The 24905-nt window shown below is 46.6% G+C and overlaps 1 protein-coding gene across 1 annotated transcript in view; it reads right to left on the minus strand.

Moving 5' to 3' along the window:
* Positions 1-1294: 1294 nt before the first annotated feature.
* Positions 1295-24905, minus strand: part of DSCAM (DS cell adhesion molecule) — a 675165-nt gene continuing 651554 nt past the window's right edge. The window contains exons 31-33 of the mRNA XM_027586581.2: positions 17602-17799; positions 15751-16053; positions 1295-2261 (exon numbers count right to left, since the gene is read on the minus strand). Of these exons, the coding sequence (XP_027442382.1) occupies positions 1909-2261; positions 15751-16053; positions 17602-17799 (854 nt within the window). The 3' untranslated portion in view covers positions 1295-1908. The remainder of the gene's footprint in view (positions 2262-15750; positions 16054-17601; positions 17800-24905) is intronic.

The following is a 24905-nucleotide window of genomic DNA, read 5'->3' on the forward strand; positions in this document are numbered from 1 at the left end:
AGAAAACACACACACACACACACACACACACACACACACTTCACAAACATAGAGTCATCTAATGTTCATGTCAGCAAGTGGTCTTGACCGAGTCCCGGACGTGTTCTGCAGGTGCTCAGTGTCACTGAATCTATGTAGGCAAATGTGCCTGCCTGGAAAATAAATGGAAGGAAGCGATTGATGGAAAAGGGGAGGTAGGACGGAGGGAGGGAGGGAGAGAGGGAGGGAAGAAGGAAGAACAGGAAATACATTTCTGAACATGTTCCCAGATGGTAATAACTGGCACCAGTCTATGCTGGTGGCTTAAATGGGAGCCTGCTATTAAGAGAGAGGAAGGTACTTGTGTAGTCTGTTACCTGGGCAACTGAGCTACCATGGGCATTTGTTCAAGTTTTCTGGTCAGTTCCAAACTTCTGTCGTGGAGACTTAAGAAAGTCTGGGGTGCGGGTGCCATGGGAAGATGAGGTGCTCTTTCCTGCGCACACTGTGTAAAGGTCAGGGGATGAAGAATGCAGTTCAGAGTACTTAAGAGTAAGTTCTCTGTAGATTGAGTCACATGGTAAATCATTTAAACTTGGAGGAAGAAGAAGTAAAAGATTTCAGAGGAACATCACTTACTACTGGTTGGTGTTCCTCTGGGTACAGAGGAGTGAACCAGAGGCAACATATGATAAGATGGTCTATTGCAAACTTAGATACTGGACATGGCAGTGACAGGGCAAGTCTTGGAGGGTAGGGTGCATGGAATTCCCCCATCCTCTCTTCCTTTCTCCAGTAAGCTGGTGCTAATGGTGGGACTCTAGAGTAGGGGTCTGCAAACTTTCTGTATCGGGCCAGATGGTAAATATTTTCTGCTTTGTAGGCCATACCATTTCTCTTGTAACTGTTCAACTCTGCCATCGTGGCACAGAATAGCCATAGACAAAATGCAAATGGTATGCATGGCTGTGTTCCAATAAAATGTTATTTATAAAAGTAGCAGGGGGCTGGATTTGGCCCACGGGCCATGGTTTGCTGACCCCTGGTCTAGCTAGAGGGCGAGGTGTTAATGGAGAGGCAAGGAAGGAGCAGAACATCTGGGAGGCTTAGAGTACCTGGCCAGCCCCTGGTTATGGTTGGGAACAGCTGCGTCATCTGTGCTCTTCCCAGCCATTCCTGAAGAGCTCGCAGTGTTGGTTTCCTCTCTGGTTTATTGAATTGGGCTCTGGGTTCAGCCCTGGTGTTTGCAAACACAAGCATCAAGAGGAAGGAGGACCCAGCAGTCAGGAGGAGACAAGAGAGGTAGACATCGAAATAAAGGCAGACCACCTTTTCGTTTTTATTTCGCTTAGACAAAATGCAAAGAGTGTCTCATTAAATTAAAAAATAAACAGAAAAGAAAATCAAATTGATTCCCCCCCACCCCTTCACTGACGGCACTCATCCTAATTCACAACAGAAGGAGGTCAAATTGAGGACCCAGTTTCTAATGGGAAAGAAAGGTGTGCAAACATGACTAAAGTCTCCCCCCTGCCCCCAAATCAGTGTTCCTTTTAAATTCACAAAGAGGGTAATTTTTTTCTCCGTTTTCGTTCTTAAATCTTGTGTGATAGAACTTCCAGTCAGAAGATTTAATTAGTCCCCCATGCACTTTGTAGAAAATCAGTAAAAATGCAATAACCTGTGAAGATCATAAAACTGGACTTCTTTCCCAAAAAATCAGATGCCCAGGCAGATGGAGCTCACACTCAGACAGAAAAAAAGCAGAAGAGTCTTTGCACTGTCTGTGGTTTCAGTATTTTCTCTCTTTTTTTTAATATATTTTGGCAATTTTCTTTAATTATAAATATTGGAATTCCGTAAAAAAAAGGTAGCTTTGATTGAATTTTTTAAATTGTATTTACAACCGCTGTCCAGTCATGCTGTTTGTTATACCAGGGTGTAGGATTTTGCGTAGGGATTGTTTCCTTTCAAATGGCCCCGAGAGTCGAGCAGCGATTCTTGGGAGCTGCTCATCTTAGCTGCCTGTCCCAGCTCTGCTCCCTCTCGCTGAGGTAATGTGGCCACGGCCCCCTGCTGCCACTGCTGTCCCTCTCTCGTGGAGGACGTGGAGGAGGAGGCCTCCATGGGGATTGGCTCAAGGACCGTGGGGCGCTTCAGGGTCCGACTTTTCTGAGGTTCCAAGCACGCTTGCCCTAAACTCAGGTCCCTGCTGGTGCCTGCACCGCTTCGGTTTAACAAAAAGTCCATTCTAAGGTATGGAGGCAAATGTATGAGGTCACCTGCAAAGAAACACAGAGCAGTTAGTTGGCTTCCTCATTTGCTAAGCAGGTGCTGAGTGCCATTCGGGTTTAGAGCTGGAGATGTCACTGTATCTGGCCGTGTTTTGCAAGACCCCTTGTCAGAGCTCACCAGAAAGGCAGGTGGAATCATGCTCACCCCCATCCCACCAGGCATAGCTGGAGCTGGCTTTTCTATGGCACATTCCTGAGGCTCTTAAGTGTCATACTTCAGCCAGAGAGAGAGAGGTAACAAGATCCTTCAAAACCCCACATTGGAAAGAAAAACATAGCTCAAAGGCAACAGTGCACCCCAAGGTATAAAGCGTGATGGACCAGACCCCGAATGCAATCAGAGGCACTCCGGGGAGTGCAGGGATTGAAGAGGGAGCAGGGATGCCAAGGCAAGGGTAATGCTCATTGGCTAGCCCAGAGCTTCTGTCTTCCCCACACGCACACAAGGAGTGCTTGAGTGGTAGCAAGCTGGGTGAAGGCAGGGGGCTCTTTTTGGCCACCCAGGGATGGAGGGGCAGCTCTGGCTAGAAAGCAGGCTGGGGGTGGGCTGTCCTAGAGACAAGAGACCAGGTGTGCAGGTTGAGGGAGGCATGGCGATGGTCTGAGCTGAAGGGACATCCATGGAATGTCAGAGGGAACGTAATGGCGAGGTATAAAGGGGCCCAAGGATCATGGCTTCCGAATGCAGGGTGATGGGAGGGTGACAGGGAAGGATGTGTGGATTTTTATATATCCAATTTCCTCAAAGAGATGACCTGTCTTTCATTCTTAGGAGTTTAATAAGCAAATAACATTAACTTGCTCTTGTATTTACTTACATGACTATTATTCTTTTATCATTTTGTTCACATACTTGAGAAAGTGTGGAATTCATTTACCTCCAGGGTTATTTAAAAATGTAGGTCAAGAGTGCCTCATGATATTTCTGAGACCCAACTAAATCTTGAACACTTGACATATTTGTAATGTGTTGTAACAGATTTGGGAATGAGCCTATCCCGGTAACTCCCCACTGAATGAACAGGGCTTATTAAGCCCTGGAAAAACAATAGCCCCTTGGTCCCAGCTGGATTGCAGGACGCTCAGGTCCTAGATTAGGTGGAACAAATGTGTTTGAAATTAAACACAAAGCCCGTGATAACTGCCCTCTGCCTGCAGGGGCTCTCACTTAGATTTAGTGATCAGGAGGGTAAGGGTAGCTGAGAAAGGTGGGTGAGAATTTCCTTAATAATGGACACAGTCCAGTGCCCACATCTTCGCATAAGAGGGCTACTTGTGTTTGTTTACTTTACTGCAGGTCTGCCAACTATCTCTGAATATCCAATATCTCTGAGTGATCCAGTTTCTCAGGCAAAGCTTTACTAAGTTGTATGATGCTCTAATTAACCCTTTCGACAGTGTGAGGGCTGCAAATGTGTTCTCTTAATAATTCATGCACTTATGTGAAAGAAAGCACCAGAATAATCAGTGGTGAGCTTTGTTTATTAAAGGCACTTTATGTCCATTAAAATCCCACCCCGTGTGCTTGTGCAAGTACCACTTGGGAAACTGGGTTCTGTAATCATCCGTGCATCTCTTCTGTTCTTCAGATGCCTGCAGCTCTGAGGCAACTTGTGTGCTTATTACTCCAGCTAGAAGAGGAATGGAAACCGTGGCGACCGTCTGGATGTTGGCACACCCGCTTTTCTCAGCCTCCTGCCCTCCGTCTGCCGCCTGTTTCCGTGGGAGAAACTAAATAAGGATTCTAACAGTGGAGATTAGGAGTAGAGGTCTAGAAGGCATTGCCTGCATTTAGTCTGGGATGAGTCTCCTCGCTCATAAAATGGGAATAATAGTAGAATCTACCACATAGAGTTGTGGTGAGGATTTAATTCGGTTTATGCATATGAAAGGTTTACTGTCAGACATGTCCCTTCTCAGAAGGTCTGAGGTTATGGGCTGGAGACCGGCCAGGGGAAGGAGCCGGGAACACTTCTTTCTGCCTTGGTTTCTGTCTTCAGTGGGCTGATTAGTGTCCACCCCTCCCAAAAGATATGTCCATGTCCCAACCCTCAGAATCTGTAAGTGTGACCTTTGTAGGAGAAAGTCTTTGTAGATGTAATTAAGTTAAGGATCTGGAGACAAAATCATCAGGACTGGAGATGGGTCCTAAATCCAGTGACAGGTGTCCTTAGGAGGAAATACAGAGGGAGACTGGAGGCAGAGAAGAAGGGAGAAGCCATGCGAAGAGGGAGGGATAGAGTGGAGAGACCCAGCCGCAAGGCCAGGTGCACTTGGAACCACCAGGAGCTGCAAGAGGCGAGGAAGGAATTCTTTCCTAGAGTCCCTGGCGGGAGTACAGCCCTGCTGACACTGGATTTTGGAATTCTGCCCTTAGAACTAACTGTAAGAGAATAAATCCGTGTTGTTTGGAGCCCCCCAGTTTGTGGTCCTTTGTTAGGCCAGCCACGGGACACTCACACAGATGTCCTTTCTTCTTGCCTGGGAGGACCTCACTTGGAGCCTCTTTGAACACTTCTACTGTATGGGAACAGTCCCTGCGTATGTCACTCACAGGAAAGGAGGGAATTTCTCTTGAGAGACCAGTAACTGCAGCCAACAGGGTTGTGGTTTGCGGGGTGCCCACCCTGTGTTCTGACCTGTCACCCACCCTTCCCCCCCTACAGAAGCCAAGGCTGCCCCTCTTCCCCCAGTTCCTCTGCTCCCTGGGAAGCAGACACCTGTCCAGCTGGCCCCCAAAGACCCCCTCAGGACTAGGTTGGAGGTCTAGTCTAGGGAGACTTTCCCGCAGTCTCCCTCCGGAGGGAGCAGAAGCCTCTTCAAAGGCATCTGAATCCACGGGGAGCAGGTGTCTCGGTTCCTCACCAGCCAGCTCTCCCAGCTGACCCACCCCTGGCCACTGGACCCTCTCCATCTCTGTGGAGCAACACGCCCTGAAGCTAATCCGCCAGGACCCTCTGGAGGTGTCCCATGCATGTGAAAGCAGCAGTGACCCAGTAGACGTTCAAGGATCTTTTTTGCTTTGAACTCTACAGTCACCTCCATCAGGCACGCACGGCCCTCGGCATCCTTGTGCATCAGGCCACCATCGCCACAAACGCGGGCAGAGCCAAACCCTGGCCTCAGCGCATGTCCAGGAAAACCAGCTACAGCGGAGTTTCCCTCTACTTTCAGCAAGGATTGAATCTTTGATGATCTAAGTTCCTCCTCTTTGTTTTACTCCTCCTTACCCCTCCCCTTTCTCTCTCTCTCCTTCCTGTTTTGTCTCCCTTATGCAGACACTCTCCTCCATGGAAATGAAAGGTGGAGGGAAGGGGTGAAACAGTGTGGGTAGGAGGTGGGGAGGAGATGGCAGCGGCGTGCAATGCAGTCACCGTGGCACGACTGCAAGTAAAGTGGGGTGTGTGTGTGTGTGTGTGTGTGTATTTGTGCATATGTGCATGTGTGTCTATGCATGAGTATGTGTATTTGTTCATGTGTGTATGTGTTTGTGCGTGCACACATGCATAAGTGTTTCTGTGTATGTGCATATGTGTATATTTGTGCGTATGCACATGTAAATGTGTGTTTAAGTGGATATGTGTGTGTGCATCTGTATGTGTGAGTATACATGTGCATATGTGTTTGTGTGTGTGTATATTTGTGTGTATGCGTGTGTATGTATGTGGTTAGGTGACTATGTGTGTGTTTATGTGTGTGTCTGTGCGTGTGTGTGTGTGTGTGTGTGTGTGTGTGTGTGTGTGTGTCACAAAGACAGAGGGGAGGAAAACCCGGGAGGGAGAAGCAGACAGCACAAGGAAAGAATGAGGTGCCCAGGAGAAAGGGACAGGAGGCAGGAAGACCTGGGCTCACATTCTGACTGCTGGAAGAGAAAGGATCCGGGGATGCCAATGTCCCCTTCCACATCTTCCTTCTGCCCTGCTTACCTAACTGTCCATACCTCTAGCACTTTCCTAGTTAGCTAAACCTATTAGCTACTTTCCCAAACCCAGCATGAGTACAAACGCAGTGACAGGGGGCTAGGAACCCCAGATGAGCCTTTGGGGCACACTCCGCCCACTGGTTCTTGTGGTACTTATTCATGCGCTTGTGTGTCATGAACAGTCACCCCTCTGTGCTCTGGTCCTGAGGCCCACGGCCCTTGAGTCAGAGACGTGGGGTGAGGGCGAGGGTGGGGGGATTTACACACCCTTGGCAAGAAGGGGCTCTGAGAGGCTGAGCTTAGGGGCTGAGGTGCCAGACTAGACTAGAGTCAGAGGGGCTGACAGGGGTGGTCAGGGCAGGGCAAGTGGGGGGAACGGGGCTGAGAGAGGCAGAGAAATGGACGGAGGGATGAGAGAGAGACAGGGAGAGGGAGAGAGATGAGAGAGACACACACAAAGAGACAGAGAGATGAAAGAGACAGAGATGGAGAGACAGAGAGACAGAGGGGGGATGAGAGAGATGGAAACACACACACACACACACACACACACAGGTAAGCAGAAGGAAGGGACACAAGACATAGAACTGGGCGGGGGGATGAAAATGGGAGACAAAGAGCCATAAATGTTATGCCCTTTTGTCGACATCATGGTCCATTCCTCATTTTCCTGTTACCGCCTGTTATCCTCTGAGAGTTCACACTAAACAAGTGGCATCAATTTCTCCCTCTCTCCCTAACCACCTTGCTTACGGGCGCCTTCACAACTCCTCATCCCCAGACCCCCTAATGGTCCCTCATCCACCAGCAGGTGGGTACTCAAAGCTTGCTATCTTCCCCAAGGAGGCCTTCAGGCCATGGTTGGCCCCATCACCTGAAAACTGCTATAGTAAACCTGCCTCGCTCATCTGAAACCAGGAGATGCCCCTTCCTATCAGGAAAGCCAAACTTCCTGAACTTTCTCAGTAGAGTCAGACACACAAAGTCTGAATTCACTTTAGCTTTGGAAGAAGGATGGCAAAAATCGATATTGAAAAAGAGCAAAAATTCATCCATTCAGAAGATCTGTAATGGATGTGCATTCCATGAATCTATTCTTAGACAATGCTTCCTGCTGTTCGGTGTGCACACACTAGGGAAGGAAAGGTCTAAAGTTGAGATCAGTGGTTCTCAGCAGAGAGGGATTCTGCCCCCAGGAGGCGTGTGGCAATGTCTGAAGATTATCTGGATGTCACAGTTGGGGGTGGCTGCTACCGGCCTTTCCTGGATGCAGGCTAGGGATGCTGCTCAACATCCTACAAAGCACAGGACACCACCACCATCCCCCCATGCCTCCAATCCTCCAATGCTCATTGTGCTGCTCCTGAGAAACCATAGTTTAAAGGGGCTAAAGTTCACAATTCCAAGTGGACCCTTATTTTTGCTTTAATTTTATTTGAAAAACACTTCATTCAATCAGAATGAGGAATTGTACTGCTCAGCATCTACTAGTCCACAGGAGTTATGGCCTCAGTTCTTGGGAGAAAGTGAGGGATGGTCCCATGGAACGGCAGGCACAGGGTCTTCTTCCAACTTGGTCTGATGAGGTGCGAGCTTTCGTTGGGGTAAGAACATGAGCTAAGGGCTTCTGGGCTTCCTATAAAAATCTTGCCTTTACCTCTAAATGGTTCTGTGACCCCCTTTTAAGTTTTGCATCTTATCTTTAGTCAAGTGAAGGAGGCACGGTCATTTCTAAGGGCACCTTCAAGGCCGAAAGACTCTTTCTTATGCTCTTTACTATCTCACCTGTGAAAACTGGGTAAGCACAATGCATTAGGAATTTGAGGATAAGTATGACACAAACGAATGCATTTCTGGGAGCCTAAAATTCTGAGGCCTATGGCAAGAGCCTTCTTCCCCCTCCTATGCAATACTTCATCAGCACCTGTGAAAGCATGCATAGACTTTCACAACAAATACGCGTGGAAAGGAAGTGAATCAGAGTCCCTGGGGGCTTAGCTCTCCTCTGGGGCCATATAAAAAGGAACTTTCATCAATTTCTAATAAGCCTTCACATCTGCGCTTGGATGGAGCTGGGTATTGATGCAAAGGTAAGAAGCAAAGGATGCTTACCTTGGCTTCTAGCAATTTCAGTAAGAACCACACAGATCAGACTTGTATGATGGTACAGCATCAAAGAGCTAGTTACAAAGGGGGAGAGTATGGAGTTTGCCCATTCTGGAGGCAAATGAGATCTAACACTTTTTTAGTTTAATACTAATGCTGCAGCAAGGTAATGAAAACTTGTAAATGAACCTCTCTTGGTAAATGAATCTTCACTCCCAAATGGCCACCAGAAAAACCCCTAAATAAATAATGCGAGATTGATACCAGAGGTCCATGTACACAGATTCTATTACCATTCTTGGCTTGTACTTATGAGGCTCATGCATTCTTAAGGGCTCATCAATATTGCAATCCTCCTATTCACTGGTGAACTTTTAAAACTACACTGAGGTACGAAGTGGGGCTTTGAGTTTGTTGCTGCTCACGATTCTTTAGAAATAAAGTAGTTCTGAATAAAAAGTAGGATTGGAAAACCTGCTCCAGCATTTAGGCCAGGTCAGAATCACTTAGCTGGGCGTTTGGAGCACCCAGTGAGGAAGGGTCCGTGAGGTTCAAAGAAGCTCCAGCTCCTGTGTAAGACCCCCGAGGACCCACACACTGGGGACCACGGAGGAGGAAGTCTGCTCGGAGGCTTGTGCCTGCTTCACTGTGGGGCTGGCAGACCCGTCTCCATAACCCTGTGCATCTTGAGTCATCCCACAGAAGTACTGAGTTAACCTGGAAATGAGAGGGTTCTAGGCAGAGGGAATATACGTTTGTGGAGTTTAGGAGCCCAGAGAGCAGGAGTCATGACCAGCGAGGAACACAGGGCTGACTTCTTGGAGCCCTGTGAGTCTCTATCCTGAACATTGGGCAACTACACAAGGGATTTCAACATGAGAGCATCCACCACACTGCTTGAATTTAAGGTTTCTTGCTTCCCAGTTTGGGATATAGGATGAATTAGAAGTTGGTGCCAGTTCTGTCCACATAGAACCCCATTGAAATATGACGGTCTTTGCTGTCTTCTTACCTTTTTGTATATTCCCAGCATTTTCAGGTTATCATGACATCTCCCTGGGGACTGTGTGTGGGGGGGGGGTGGGGGGAGGAGGTAGCCCCTGTCTTCCAGAAGCTGGATTTTGCCTTGTTTCTTGGATTTCCTCATTTATCTGTCTTGTGTCTTTAGGTCTCTTTCTGCTGTTTATGATACTACCTGCTATTCTGATGAACTAAGGAGACTGTGAGAAGTGTTGGTTTAATATATTAACATTATTATGTCTTAGGATAATACCTGGTATAGTATCTTTTCACAGAGAAGATATTCAATAAATATGGGTGGAATAAATGAGTGTAACAGATCTGTGTTTTCACAGGGCCTTTTTGGAGATGCCATGAACTTTCACTGTGGGGAACCTTTTTGCTTGTCATCCGTGGCACTGGAATCTAGAAACTTCCTTCTGGCCACCCAGCAGGACACAGGTGGGCTTCCTACCTCTCCCTTACAAGTTATCAGGCACGGACCTCCTCCTTACCTTGTACTACCATGGGCTCCCCAGCAACTAAAGCTGAACCCCTATAAGCCGACCAAGATAATCAGTGAACTAAGGGGCTCAGAGTTGGAGAACAGGCAGTCAGAACAAAAGAACACACACTTAGTAACTAGCGGACGCACACAAGAGCAGCATCTATGATAAATCCACAGGAGCACTCAGAAAGGTGAGACAACTCAGGCCCCTGGAACCAGTGGAAGAAAGGGGAGGAGGTCGGTGCAAAAAGCAAATGGGCTTTGAGTTCCAAGCTTGGGACCCTTCATAAGGAGTCCCACCATCACTTCATGGGTCCTGGAGACATCAGACTAAAATAACAAGACAGTCTTTAAGAAGGTGAAGTCGAAAATGCACATTAAAGAGATCAGTTTCCTATCAGTGAGCCAGAACCAGCATGGTGAAATATGTAGGTCTACCCAGGGCAGGTGTGCATAGCAATATTCGGAGATGCTGTTCATGACCTCCAGGTCCTTCTAACTTTAAATAACTATGGGAGTATTTGAAAGCTTGTCAGCTCAGAGCTAACTGTTGCTCTGGGTGGTGAATGTGAAGCTCATCCCAATCTCCTGCTTTAGCTCTTCCTCTGCCCACACCACTGTCTCTTTAGGATGTCTGCTGGGCTTTCTCTGCCCCATTCACCTTAGATCTCAGCGCACAATTCATTCCTCCAGGAGGCCTTCCTAGACCATTATGCCCAACCCCCGACCCCCTGCCGGACTTGATCCCCTTCCCCGATTACTTCTTTTCCCAGCACTTATCATGGTCTGAAACTGTGTTATCTGCTTATTTGATTGGTGTCTGTCTCCCCCACCAGGAATATAAACTCCCTTCAGATGGGGTCTTCGTGAGTCTCGTCTATCACTGTATCTCCAGCTCTGAAAGCGGGACCAGTTATTGAGTGGGAGCTCAAAAAAGACATGCTGAACTTAGAAAGGGAGCTGGGAGGTTGGGAGGGAAGAAGCAGAGACATCTCTGGAAGGATGGAGGCCAGAGCAGCTCAGTGTGCATGGTGTGTGTGTACGCATGCATGGTGTGCACGCATTCATGGTGTACACACCTGTTTGTGTCCATGTGGAAGTATCAAAGATACTTGCACTTGAAAGGAGACCCTTTCCATAGCTCTTAGAATAGCATTCATGATGGAAATTTCAAAACCTCATTGTAATGAGTGCAAAAAAGAGGAGAAGGATGCAAAACCCGAGGCATGGGACCCCCGTCGCCCAACCCAAAGGGGCGAGGGGAGGGGGGATACAGAACTGCTTGAGAGGAACCCAGTGTGGCGCCTTGGGTCAGGAGGAGGGAGTCTGCGCCAGGTGACCTGCAGGGAGCAGAGCTCACGTCCGCAGGTGGCGAGGGAGAGGCAAGTAGAAAGAAGCTGTGGAGGGGGATTTTTGGCAGTGAAGATCCCTGGAGTCTAATTCTGATTCAAGAGCCAGCACGAAAACCACATGGGCTTCAGAGGGGAAACAGCACGATCACAGTGACAGCTGAGAACTGAAAGAGCAGCTTTCGTTGGAGGGTGCTGCTGGAGCGGAGGCCAGTGTGTCCTTCAGGTAAGCACTTCTCACTCCACGCTCTTCCATTTGATTAAATGCACACATGCAGAAGATTGTGAGGGATGGCATGAATGGATCTGAACACCGCAAACCAAAAACTGCTTCAGGTCACTGGTTGTTCAGAGAACCAACAAGTTAGCAGCAGTCTGTGATCCTTTCTGACCGGAAAACCTCAAGTGTGTTCATCACAGGAGGGACCGATGAACATATATTTAAGGCTGGGGTCCCAGAGTGTGAGTGCAGAGATCTAAAGGGGCTGACACTTCTGCTGCTCATGGGGCCAGGATGCATTTGGTTGCATATGTGAAGCTTTAAATTGATTTAGGTAGCTGCGTGCGAGGGTATTTCTCGATTGCATAGGATAAACTCATGAATAAAGGAGCAGCCACAATCCAAGAATGTTAGAAACTGGCTTAGAATGCTACCTGAACCCAAGAACAGGTACTGTAACCTAAGTATTGGAAGTTGCCTTGACTGAGAGGGAAAGAAGTTGCTTAACCTTCCAGCTATTTCTCAGAGGAAGATAGAGTTTTATTTGTTTGTCTGGTTTGTCTTTTGTTATTAAAGATGGAAATAACCATCCCTTATTGTAGAAAATGAAACCATAGCACAATTGGCATTTTATTTAAAATAAAAAAGTCCTAAAAATTCAGTAAATTCAAAATTCAGGTACTGTTAAAATTCTAAAGTGAGATTCTGATGTTTGCCTTCTGTGTGAGGCATCACATTTCATGGGGAGCTTCCCTTTATCTGTGGAAGAGGTTTCCTTTTGATTTGTGAAGAGCAAGAATAGAAAATAAATCACTTTGTTTAAAGGTAAGCTGGAAAATGGGGTCGACTTGAATGTTCTCTTATATTTTACTAAGAATTTCTAATAATTGCCATGTTTTAACCAAGTGGCTAGTCTTGTCATCATCACAACTATGATAGATGCATTCATTCAATATATTTATTAAGCACCTACTATATGTATCAGACACAGTGATAGGAGCATATATTCAGCGCTACTAAGTCATTTAAAATATTTCTTGAGTGCTCACTGTACTGCCAGATTACCTGTTAGAGGTAATCGGGGAGAGAAGTAGGAAGGCAAGGAAGACATGTTTTCTGTCTTCCTGGAGCCAGGATCTGGCCACGTTGATTTAACTTGATCCTGATTTGATTTGTGGAGTGTTTAAAAGTTTTGGACCACAAATGGAGGAAAAGACCATCACACGGGAAGAGCCGATGATGAGGAGAAAGATGTACAGAGACTGGGAAGACTTCATTGAGATGCATGCTGATCAATGCCTTCTAGAGCCACGGGGACACAGGTAGGAATGAGGTTTGAAAGCGTAGCTCAAGGAACTGATGATTTTGATGCAGCCTCCAGTCATCAGAATAATAAATTGTAACCTTGGCTTTTGTGCCTGGTGTTGAATTTAGTTTCATAAAGGGACAATAGGAAGGCTTTCCGTAAAGCATATCAAATATTCATTAATAACAATACAGTCATTTAGGATGGACAAAACAAAGTATGTGGACATTAGGACTTGTGTTGACTTAAAAAGTGACTCATACCTAAAGTTATAAAGTCATTTTAGTCTAAATAGCATTTTAAGACTATACTACTTCAGTTAATTGTGATCTTTCAATTTTTCTGATGGATCCAGGCAACAATGTCATAACACTACATCAATAACTAATGATGTATTGTGTGGTGACTAACATAACATAATAAAATAAAATTTTAAAAAAGTTCAAAAAACTTTTTTTAATTGAATCTAACAAGAGGAACAACAAGACATCAAAAAGAAACTCAAGCCTTTAATTAATTCAAAGCTTGCACAGATAAGACTATCATTTCACCCAGGAGCTCCTGTATACAAGGGAAGATGGCTGCCAATGGAAGCTGGGTATTTACCCCAAAGACACAGATGTTGTGAAAAGAAGGGCCATGTGCACCCCAATGTTCATAGCAGCAATGTCCACAATAGCCAAACCGTGGAAAGAGCCGAGATGCCCTTCAACAGACGAATGGATAAAGAAGATGTGGTCCGTATATACAATGGAATATTACTCAGCCATCAGAAAGGATGAACACCCAGCTTTTACATCAGCATGGATGGGACTGGAGGAGATGATGCTAAGTGAACTAAGTCAAGCAGAGAAAGTCAATTATCATATGGTTTCACTTATTTGTGGAACGTAAGGAACAGCAGGGAGGACATTAGGAGAAGGAAGGGAAAAATGAAGGGAGGAAAATCGGAGGGAGAGATGAACCATGAGAGACGATGGACTCTGAGAAACAAACAGGGTTCTAGAGGGGAGGGGGGAGGGTGGAGTCGTTAGCCCGGTGATGGGTATGAAGGAGGGCACGTACTGCATGGAGCACTGGGTGTTATACGAAAACAATGGCTCGTGGATCACCACATCAAAAACTAATGATGTGTTGTATGGTGACTAACATAACATAATAAAATTAAAAAACAAAAAAGGAAGCATGGTGTGCTCAACTGGGTGATACCCAAATGAGGCAATGCTTCCCAGGATGTCTGTGACCACTGAAGAGAAATAAACAAAAGAGGGAAAGAGGAGAGGAGCCAGCAGCTCATCTGGAGACCACACCGGAGTCACCATGAGAATCCCAACAACAGCGTCAATAAGGCAAAAACAGAAACAACAACACTAGCCACTTTACCCAAATTATGCTACACATATCTTACACCAGGGTCATGCCCATTTTACAGGTGGGGCAACTGAAGGCCACCAAGGCTAAAATGTGCCCAGAGGCACATTTTCTCCTCTCCTGTGTTCCTCCGCCTTGGCTTAACAGCCACGAAGAGCTTATGTTTTTATCCTATGTTTTTCTGCATTTGCCTTGCAAATAAATGCCAACAACAAGAAATGCCTGAAATAAAAACATCCACAAATAACAGCTCATCTTCTCCCTGAGGAGGTAGACAGAATGAGAATAAATGAAGCCATCATTCTTTATTGTATGCTGGCATGAATCTTGACTCAGTTTGGAAGATTAGTTGCTGGATAGACAATTCTTATTTTATATATTTTTATGCATTTATAAGGCTCATTTCAGCTGGGCTATATGCCATAAAACCCAAGGGAATTGCAGTAATTTAACAGTGAAGATAAATTTTTGAAATAAGACTAGTAGAGTGGTTCAGAAAACGGGAAAAGAGGAAATAAAACTGGATTCAACAAGAATGGATAGGCCGGTCCACAAAGGAAAGTCTTTGGCAGCTATTTCAGGGTGAAGAAGAAGAAGGAGTGATTCCTCAGATGAGAAGTACCACTGGCTGCCATGGTTGGATTCAGTATATAATGTATTTATTTGCCCTCTACAGTGGTTTGCAGATATCTGACCCAACACTTGAAAACCGTGGGTTTCCATAGAAACACCAAGATTTCTGGCTTCTCTTGAGAAAGTCACTCACCCTGGCCCCCCATTTCCACTTGGGATGAGTTGGCGGAAACATACTGGGGTCTATCCCCTCTAGATAGTCCGTGAACTCAAACCGTCTATCATGCTTCACCCCACTTCTCCTTGCTCCCCACCCTCTTCACTTACGCACGTGATCTGCCAGGCCCCGCAGGCCTTAGAGCTCAGAGCTCCCATCCACACACCAAGTACTCTCACACACCCAGTCCACCTCTCACAGGCTCAAGGCAAAGACTGAACAGTGGCTGACCAAACCCCAGCCAGTCACTGTCACTTTGGGTAGCTCAACGAAACCAAGGCCCAAGCATCGGCCCACTGGTAAGACCTCTCTCCTTCTGAAAGTCCTTGGTACAGCAGCTTTGAAACATAAGCCCCCTGTGTTTGAGCCTCCTCTCACCACGTGATGGGGTCTCCCTCTCTCCAGCCTGAGCTCCTTGGGCTCTTTGATTGCTTGAACAACAGAATATGGCAGAAGCGATGTGTCACTTTCCAGGCCCAGCCTTACGAGATCGGCTATTTCTATTGCTTGCCTGTCAGGATGCCTGCTTTAGAACCGAGCTGCCATGATATGAAGAAGCTGGAGCCACCTTGGGTAGAAACCCCCCCAGGGAGGACACGACCAGCACCAGGCTGCCAGGTGAGGGAGCCGTTTGGGAAGGGCTCCTCTGGACCTAAGTGAGCCTCCCCAGTGACACGGCTGGAGCAGAGATGAGCTGTCCCCACCAAGCCTTGACTACATTTCAGGTGTGTAAACAAAATAAGTGACTGTCGCTGTTGGAAACCCATAAGCTTTGGGGTGGATCATTACACAGCAACCTGTAAACAGAGCCCCAAGTCCAAACACCAGGATGGGCTTTCATAGCAGGCGGGTGTGAATCAGGGAGATGTGTCTCCTATACAGTGGTCCATGCATTGCTTTTCTCACCTGGCCGATGTGCCTTTGGAACCGCCATGTTCATCACACGACCTCCATCCTGAGGTTTGGGGGGAGATGCAGTGAACCTGCAGATCCCCGATTCTGAAGGGGTGCTGGAGGTCAGACTGTCTGTGTACTCGTTTGTCCCTGCCGTCAACTGTTCAGATGATGTGTCTGATATGAAGCACTCTGTGATGGTGAACTTGGCGTGCCTCAGTTGCTCTTCCATCTTGGCATGCTCGTAGGCTCTGGCCAGTTCTTCATAAGTGGAGGAGGCACTTTCTGTGGAGACCATGCTGCTTCGCGCTCGATCTGCCGCGTGTAAAAGAGAGAACAAGATGGATCAATTACTGCTTTATGGCCCCACTGGATGGCCATCTCTGGCTTGTGGCTGTCTCTCCCAGATCCTTGTACCACCTGGCAGGGGTCCTGGGTCTTTGACTGGGAACTGCCTTTGTCACCGCGGGGCCTGCTCTGTGCGGCTCGGTAAAGTGGGCTCAGAGAACTTTGTTTCAGCGGAGTTGTTCCCAGCCTGGACGCTTCCGTCCATCAGCAATGCCTAAAAAATCCTGTGCTTCAGGACACCTGGGCGGCTCAGTCTGTTAGGCGCCTGTCTTTGGCTCAGGTCATGAGCTCAGGGTCCTAGGATCGAGTCCCACATCAGGTTCCCTGCTCAGTGGGGAGTCTGCTTCTCTCTCTCTCCCTCTCCCTCTGTTGCTCCCCCTGCTTGTGCATGTGCGTGCTCTCTCTCTGTCAAATAAATAAATAAAAAAATCTTTAAAAAATATTCTGTGTTTTGTTAAGATGATTGGGAAGTTGGTGTACACAGACGGCAGTGCCCACCCCCTGCTCTGACTTGCCAATCAGCCTGTTCCATAGAGACTTTAATTGGCATGGATGGTTTGAGCTCTGAAGTTCGGCTCCTCTAGCCCCAGCTTGGCAAGGAGGATGTGACGGTGGTTGGAAATGAAGCCCAGGATGACGCATGAAATTGGCCAGTAGGAAGAATGGCCCCTGGTGCCTCAGACCATCCTTTGTGACTGCCACATTTTATGGGGCCCAGAGAGCCACCAGGACCAGAGGAGGAGCGTCTTGGCCAGAGGAATCTCTATTTTACACACTAAAAAGTTTTGAATCACCTCTGTGGAACTCTGAGACTCTTCTGAGAGAAATAACAGCCATAAAAATAAATGTACAGGGTAATACTCCACCTTTGGAACACTATTTTTAAAGCATATCAGCCAGAACAAAAGAAAATGAGTATGAAAATTTCCTACAGCTATTAGGTTTAGATATAATTTCTTTTCAAAAGTTAAGGTGGGGGGTGGGACAAGCCGATGCTATTCTTAGGCCCTGTCTTCTCTCCGAAGTGAAATCTTGGTTGATGGCACAGACTAGATGACTTACCTTATAATCAACCCCTCTTAATTGTCAAAAGGAGCAGCCTATGTTCCCTATAGAGGGTGCTATGACCTTGTCATGAAATTTCAAGTGTAGCCTCTTAAACCCAGAGATGGTAGTGGGTCATGTGCCCTCAGAGTATAATCGGGAATTTTTGGAATCATGTGGGTGAAAATTTTAAAGTATCTGTGTTTCTCTTAGCTGGGTAGGAACTGAAAGGAGAGAAGACCATGAGTCTGAGATTCAAGACACCTGCAAAGTAGCTGCCTTTTGGTTCTGCTTTGCAGAAATCATTGGGCCCTGGGCATCATCAACGCTGCATGGTTGTATTGGTACCTGTTACTTAAACAGTCTAATAATTTGAAAATGACCTTAAAGGAGCATAAGTAGGAGGCTCTGAAGCCCATCTGTGGGCCATGCTTATCCCCAGGGTTGAGGAGGAGGCATGCAGACCCCTACCTGTGTCTTGTGAGGGGCTGACACTGTAGCTGTCACTCTCCTTGTCCATTGATCCCGCAGCCCTAGGCGTCGGCAGCCTCCAGTCTGTGGTGAGGGTGTGTGCTGAAATGGTGGGGTGGGGTCTGTTGAGGGTCCACTGGCTGGCATACCGGTTTCTTGCTGTGGGTCCTGCCTTTGCGTTCCTCCTGGTGGTGGGATCTGTGAAGAGCCAAGAATAATGTATATCTTAGTGTCTAGGAGTATGGTCAGTCATGATCCAAGTGTTGAGAGTGGTTCTCTCCACCCAGCCCTGAGACCCCCCCCTGCAGGATTCATGCTTCCAGGAAGCCTTCCCTGACTGCCCCTGTCCAGAGCATTCATCTCCTTTCTCTTATGGTCTGAGACATTTTTATGAAATGTAAACATTTAAAAAAGTCCTGTGGGGGGCGGGAGAGAACATTAGATTTGGACTCAGGAGTTATGGACTCAATGTCCACATCCTAACCCCTAGTACCTCAGAATGTGACCTTATTTGGAAATAGGGTCATGGCAGATGTCATTAGTCATGATAAAGTCGGACTGGAGTAGGGTGGCCTTCAATCTAACATGACTGGTGTCCTTCTAAGAACAGGTGACAGACACGCAGAGGGAAGACAGCCATGGAACAATGGAGGCAGAGATTGAAGTGCTGCAGCTGTAAGCCAAAGAATGTCAAAGATTGTCCCCAGCAACCACTGGAAACTAGGCAGAGGCGAGGAAGGACCCTTCTCTACAGGTTTCAGAAAGAGCGGGACTCTGCTGACATCTTGCATTTGGATTTCTGGGCCCCAGAACGGTGACACAACAAATTTGTGTTCTTTTAAGCCACCCCAGTTTGTGGTATGTTGTAATAGCAGCTCTAGGAAACAATACAGTGTTATTGTGGTTTTGTATTTACTCATTGCCTTGAGTAGGACTGTTTTACTCATCAACTAAATTGCAAGTTCCTAGACCAGGAAGATGATACTTTTTGTCTGAATACTCTCTTAGTTTTTTGCCTATGGTAACATATCTTTTCAACAGAAGTGTCTAAACTTTGTCAAAGTTCAAATATATGGGTCATTCAATGCAGAGCACACACAGTTAATTGGTGTCTGAATTTTATATGTCTGCTATCTTCAGAAACAGAGATTTACATATATAGAGGCAGGTGCCAGATGGGTTTCATTTTCTCTAAATCTGGAACCAAAGACAGCAGGTCAATGTGGTGGACAGAGTTCTCAGTTCAGCTCTTTGGCTGGACACTGGAGTGGACCACAACACTGTCTTTTCTGGAATTTTGTGGAATAAGGGAAAAGCTCAGTGACCTGGACTGATTTTTCTTGGGCTCCAGCTTGAAGGCCACATAAGGTCCTAGATGGAGCTTTTTCCACCATTGAATTCTCTTCTTCTCAAAAAGGAATCTTATGCAGTTATATTTCAAAATGGTCTGGACACCTTTCAACACCACAGTTGATATTTACTGCTCAGCACTAATGAAGCAGGATAAAAAGATCAACAGAGAGAGGGCCAACCCTTGGCATTGGGACAGTGACTTACTAATGTGCTTTCATGGGCCTGGAAGTCTGTCTAGGGCAGGGGTCAGGGTGTTCATCCTTGGGTCCATTCACAAAGCCTATGATAATCTCTGGTATACAGAGGCTCCTGGATGAACACACACAGCCCAGGGTCACTTTATGGATGAGGCAACGGATGCTCAGAGGGAAGTGACACAGCTATTAAGTGGTAAGTAGGGAGCCCAAGACGCCATGGATTGGTTCAGAGATTGCCCAGCCCTTGACCACCCAGATGTCCCCACCCTGGACACCTAAGTATTTAATACAGTGTCCCTGTGACACTGAGTCCTTTGTAATGCCATTTTGGATCACGGGAGGCAAGACACTTGAAAGGGGTGAAAGGACTTTCTTTTCAAATGGAGGATTTTCCTCTTTACAAATTCTAGTTATTGGACTTTGAACCGAATCCATCATTCTACAGTGCTGGAGAGAAGCATTAAAATGGCAGCCAAATCAATATATTTTAAGACTTCCTGGGTCATCAAAATGCTTCATCTTGGTGCATATTCTTTGGGGCATTGATTTTAAAACACATTTCATCCCTTACTTGCAAAATTCCACAGAAGACTTTATTGGAAGATGTATTTTTTTTTGCCTTGATTAGAAGGTGAATGTGTTATGCTTGAGCGCCAAGCTCTCTGGACAGCAAGGTATGAATGATAATTGTGTTTCTCCACTGAAATGCTAGGAGAGAGGTCCTCAAGGAGGTAGAGAAATATTCTCATGGGTAGGAGGCTAAGTATCTTCCAGGTACAATGGACTTCCTAAGCAGAGCTTCAATAAATGGAGCTTGTTATTTAAATGCTAATGAATCTTTCCCCAAAAATTACCCTGTCCCTTACATAAGATTTGAGGATTCTCATTTTCTTTTAAAATTTTTTGGAAGGTTTTCATGTTTATTCTTCTTTATGTTTCTTGCAACTACAGCTGTGGATCAGATTTACTCCTGGCACGGATGCTTGGGCGGTGGGGCTGGGTGGGTGGGTGGGTGGGTATCAATTTGATCTTCCCACTTCAAGGACACTATTTCCTCAAACTCCCAAACCCTCCCTTGTGTTTCTTCCCACTGACCCACCCACCCATAGTGGGGCAGGACCCGTAGCCCCTTTCTCACTGAGATCACCCTGTGTGGAAAATTCCATGGTCACGTTGTACATGTCAGCCTCTATTCAAAGCCAGAACTCTTTTCAAGTTAATTTTGTTCGTTATCCTTTTTTTCTAGATGAGGACAGTTTTACCAGTGGCCTGATAACGTTGGAAATATAGGTCATGATATTACTTTCTCTGAACCACAGGCTGCAATTCTGTTCTGCTCTAAGCAAGCATCCTAGAGGCGAAATCATCTCAGTAGGTAGAATATTGGGGTGGTTGACACATTTTTTTTTTTTTTTAATAATCAGGTTTTGGGAGCTGTTTTATACCTGAGCTGAACTCTTCAGTATGATAGCTCCTAAGATAGCAGCTAAAATAAAAATCTGACTTGGACCCTACTTGGTAGCCTCCTTTGTAGGCCTTACCAGGTAATCAACTAAGGAAATAAATGTTGAGATTTACTGTCCCTGCATGAAAAGCATTTTATTCGGCTCCCCACCACTCTAATGTAAATACAACTTAGTGATGAGCCATCACGCTTGCTAAACAGTTAACAAATTAGAAGGTAAGTGATACAAATAACTCTTGGCCTTTCAAGACCGAGTCTGAACCTAAATTAAGCTTTTCTGCCCACTGAATCAAATTATTATAATCATCCTGAATTCGGGATAAGAGAGGATTTTGTGGCTAATAGGGTTATAAAACATGTCATGTGTACTGTGGTCTGGGTATTAATCTGTTTTTATTCTCTGGCTTTTGTTGTCCTATCTCGTAGGTGCCGTGGCCTCCACTGCATGTGGTGATGACGCTGTGGGGCCTGAACATTCCCATCACGTAACGAACAAGTATTTACCAAAGGCTCATTATACACGGGACACTCCTCGCCTGCCTCAGGTATTTTCCTGCAGTATGATGTCGCGTACAATTCCGCGTGATGGGGTGTGCGTTGGTTTCCAGAGTCTCAATGAAAAAAGAATCAGTCCGTGTTGTGAACTCTTCTTATTTCTATATGTAAGTCTACTCAGCCCCTAGACATCCCCTAAGAAGCATCGTTTCCACTTAACAGCACTTAACAGTGTTTGAGTTAAGTTGCCTGCCTTTGACCCAGTTTCACTACTTGCTGGTGGTGAGCTCATCAGACGTGCCCACTTCCCTCATCTCGGAGAGTGGCGTTATCACCTCACCCACCCATAGGGCTGTTGTGACACATGGAGGGGCTCAATAGATCTCGGGGCCTGGCCTGTGATTCCTGAGTGACAAACACTTGGCAAGGGTTGGAGCACATCCTGCTTATTGGGAAGAGGGTGGCGGAGATTTGGTGGGTTGATCAGGAAGGCTAGAGACTCAGTTTAGAGAGGGTTTGGCAGAAAAAATAATACTCATTAAAAAATCAAGACCAGAGGTACCTGGGTGGCTCAGTTGGTGAAGTGTCTGACTTTGGTTTGGGTCATGATCTCAGGATTCTGGGATCGAGGCCCCCATCGGGCTCCCTGTTCAGTGGGGAGTCTACTTCTCCCTCTTCTGCTCCCCCTTCTTGTGATCTCTCTCTCTCTCATAAATAAATAAAATCTTAAAAAAAAATCAAGACCAGATGCTGGAGAATTTCCATGCTGCAGAAAGCAGCTGAAAGGTAGAGCTGGTAAGGACAGGCATGCGTCCTATTCATTCCCAGTCTAGCCCTCTGTACATCAAGTACAGTCAAGCCCTTGTACATGCCCTTGGCCCAGATGGGTGGATGGTGACAAAGGGATGACTTCCAGGTAAATATGACCCCAAAGCCCAGGTCATGTCTCTTATGCTTCACTTCATGTGTCTTTGTACCCTTGCACAGTTTGTGCACAAGAAAGCTGATTCAAGTTCTCCTGTGATGGTCTCGTTGGTAAGTCTCACAGAGTGTGCTGGGAGAGACTATGTACATACCTACAAACCTCCAATCAGCTGGCATCCAGACTCCCAGCCTAATAGATGTCTTAGGAAATGGAGAACAAAGAGGGGCCAAATGGACTGCCCAAGTCCTGTCTAAAATGCTAAACATCCTTTCTTACCACCCCCTTTACTCTGATTTCAGAACTTGACAGTGGATTGATATTTAAGTATGTTTACTGATGCCTACTATGTGTCAGACTCTGTGGCTGGAGCTGGGGGTGGGAGACACAGACACAGACACCCACAGATGCCCCACTTTCTCCTGTACCCTAATACACAGGAGAGACAGGGATGCAAACAGAACTGCAGACACAGCCAAGGCATCTGTTTCCCTTGGTTGAAGAGCTAAATAGCCAATTGTTGGGATTTCTCCCATCCTAATAATGAATCTTAGTTGTAGGTCTGGAAAACTAAAAAAATAAATGCCTAGTAACATAGCTTCTATGATGCAGTCATGATAGTGTGAAAACAACATATTGTAGATGCTCTCCTCAAAACTAAGGAGCTTCTACATTGATGACCCCATCCTAGCATCATTAGAACAGAGTAATAATGCCATCTGCAGCTGAGGAAACAGACTATAAAACCATCTCGGCAAATGCGCCCAACTGCAGTGTGGAGAACCAGCCGCATGGGACTGAGATGACAGGGGTGCACCATGCGGACACCGTGACAAACTTGAGGCACAGGACTGAGATGACAGGGGTGCACCATGCGTACACCGTGACAAACTTGGGGGCACAGGACACAAGTGGAGAGTGGGCTCCTGCTGGGGGTCGTCTGCGGGGCGGGGGTTTGGATGCCCATTCTTTCCACTTCTAAATGAAAAATGGGCTGTTCTTAGTCCCTCCTCATGTGGTTCTGGAAGGAATATTTAATGAGAAAATGATCCCAAACATCTTTTACTAATAGAGAATGTTGTGCAGATGCTAAAGGAAGAGCTCTGCTTTTTATTTTTTTGAATTAGAGACTGATGCATGCGTTTGAGTAGATCTACCTAATGCTTGTAAACACTGTTGGATGAAGTTCATCACAAACGAAGGAAGCAGCGTTCTGTAAGCTGTGGTTGCTTCAATGTGATGTGATCATCAGGCTGAACCCTGGGGTGAGCATCCCAACACTCTCAGAATGAGGTGCAAACTCATGAGGCTGGCCCAGGAGGCCTGGCGACCGGGCCACCTCTTTCTCTGTCTATGCCCCCTCCCCCCTTCCCTGTGGCCCACTGCAATCCAGGGATGCTTCTGCCCCAAAAGGCCTTAGGAGCTTTTCCCTCCTGTTCCCTCCACCTGGCAAGTCAGCTCATGGCCACGGATTCGTGTTCCAAGTAGCCTCTCCCATCACCCCCCAAACCCCTCCTGACTCACTATCTCACCATTTCATCATTGTCTCCTATTTTTCCCTAGTTCTTTTAGGTAAAGGAGAAATGCTTGAGTTCTTTGTTTGCATCTGATTCCTGCGCTAAGATGAAATGAATGTCTTTTTGCGTCTCATGATGTACTCCCATCACTGGGCCATATGGCAAGTAAAACCTTAGTGAATATATTTGAGTCTGAATGCATGCATCCTTGCAGTTCCCCGGCTATGCTTCTAGAGTTACAGGTGCGAGAGACCCAGACATGCCGCCCCATGGGCCTCCGGGCCTGCCACTTGCCTCTTGCTGCCTCTAGTTTCTGTTTATGACCGACATTCACATCTCTGCTAATATTTTGAATGTCACCAAATCAATGTGTCCATTAGCCAGGTAGGGGTGAAATCATGCAGTTGGGAGCTTCCCAGTGCTTTTCTCCTCTATTTATGGCTGGCCTCTGTGCATGGCTCTGCCAGTCGAACATTGAAGGGGAGGTGGGAAGGCTTGCTTGTTTTACCTGGCAGAAAGAAGGCATGTGCTGTGAGTGTGGCAAGCTTGAGAGATCCTGCCCCACTGCACTCAGGGGCAGGGACACACATAGGTCTAACACTTGGGGAAATAGTTCTCCAAGAGGGCTCCAGACAATCAGCATCAGAATTACCCAGAATGTCTATTACAAGGCGGATTCCCGGGCCCAGTGGATCAGAACCTCTGGAGACAGAGCCCTGGAATGGGTGTTTTGGACAGACATCCTGGGTGATCCTGATGCATCTGAGTCTGGGAACCACTGTCTGGGCATCTGTCCTGTTTCCTCTGCCTCCTTCCTATCTTCCAGTTAATGTCTCTATCAGCTTCCATGCTGCCTGGGCATGGAACTCTGAGGTCAAGGATCCATCCATTTCAGTACCCCCCGCCCCCCCGGTCTATAGGCTTTCTCTCACTGAATACCAACCAGTGGCTCAGAAACCCATCAGTGCAGCAGCCTACATCCAGACCCTGGACCAGGCAAATGATGATGGGGAAGCCAGTGGCGGGAGAGAATATCAAGGGCCACGAAGCGGTTTCTAAGGGCAAGGCTCTCGCTCACACCCCCTTGCAGAATTAACTCTCACTCATGGCCCGTTTGGCTCTTCAGTATGTGCTAATGTCATCAGGGAAGGAAGGTGGTGAGGTTAGACAAAAGGGGGAATAAAAGATTTCTTTAGCATGTTCTTGAAGATAATTTTTCAGATGAATTTCACTAACAGTTGAAAGCTTTTTCAAATTACAATGTTATTAGGAATCAACTGGTTTGATTCATGATGCTCGGCGCATTTCACAAATGCCTTTCAAGTCAGAATTTATGAAAAACGGCTTTTAACATT

The sequence above is a fragment of the Zalophus californianus genome, chromosome 1 (assembly GCF_009762305.2).
Source record: "Zalophus californianus isolate mZalCal1 chromosome 1, mZalCal1.pri.v2, whole genome shotgun sequence".
Taxonomy (NCBI): Eukaryota; Metazoa; Chordata; class Mammalia; order Carnivora; family Otariidae; genus Zalophus; species Zalophus californianus.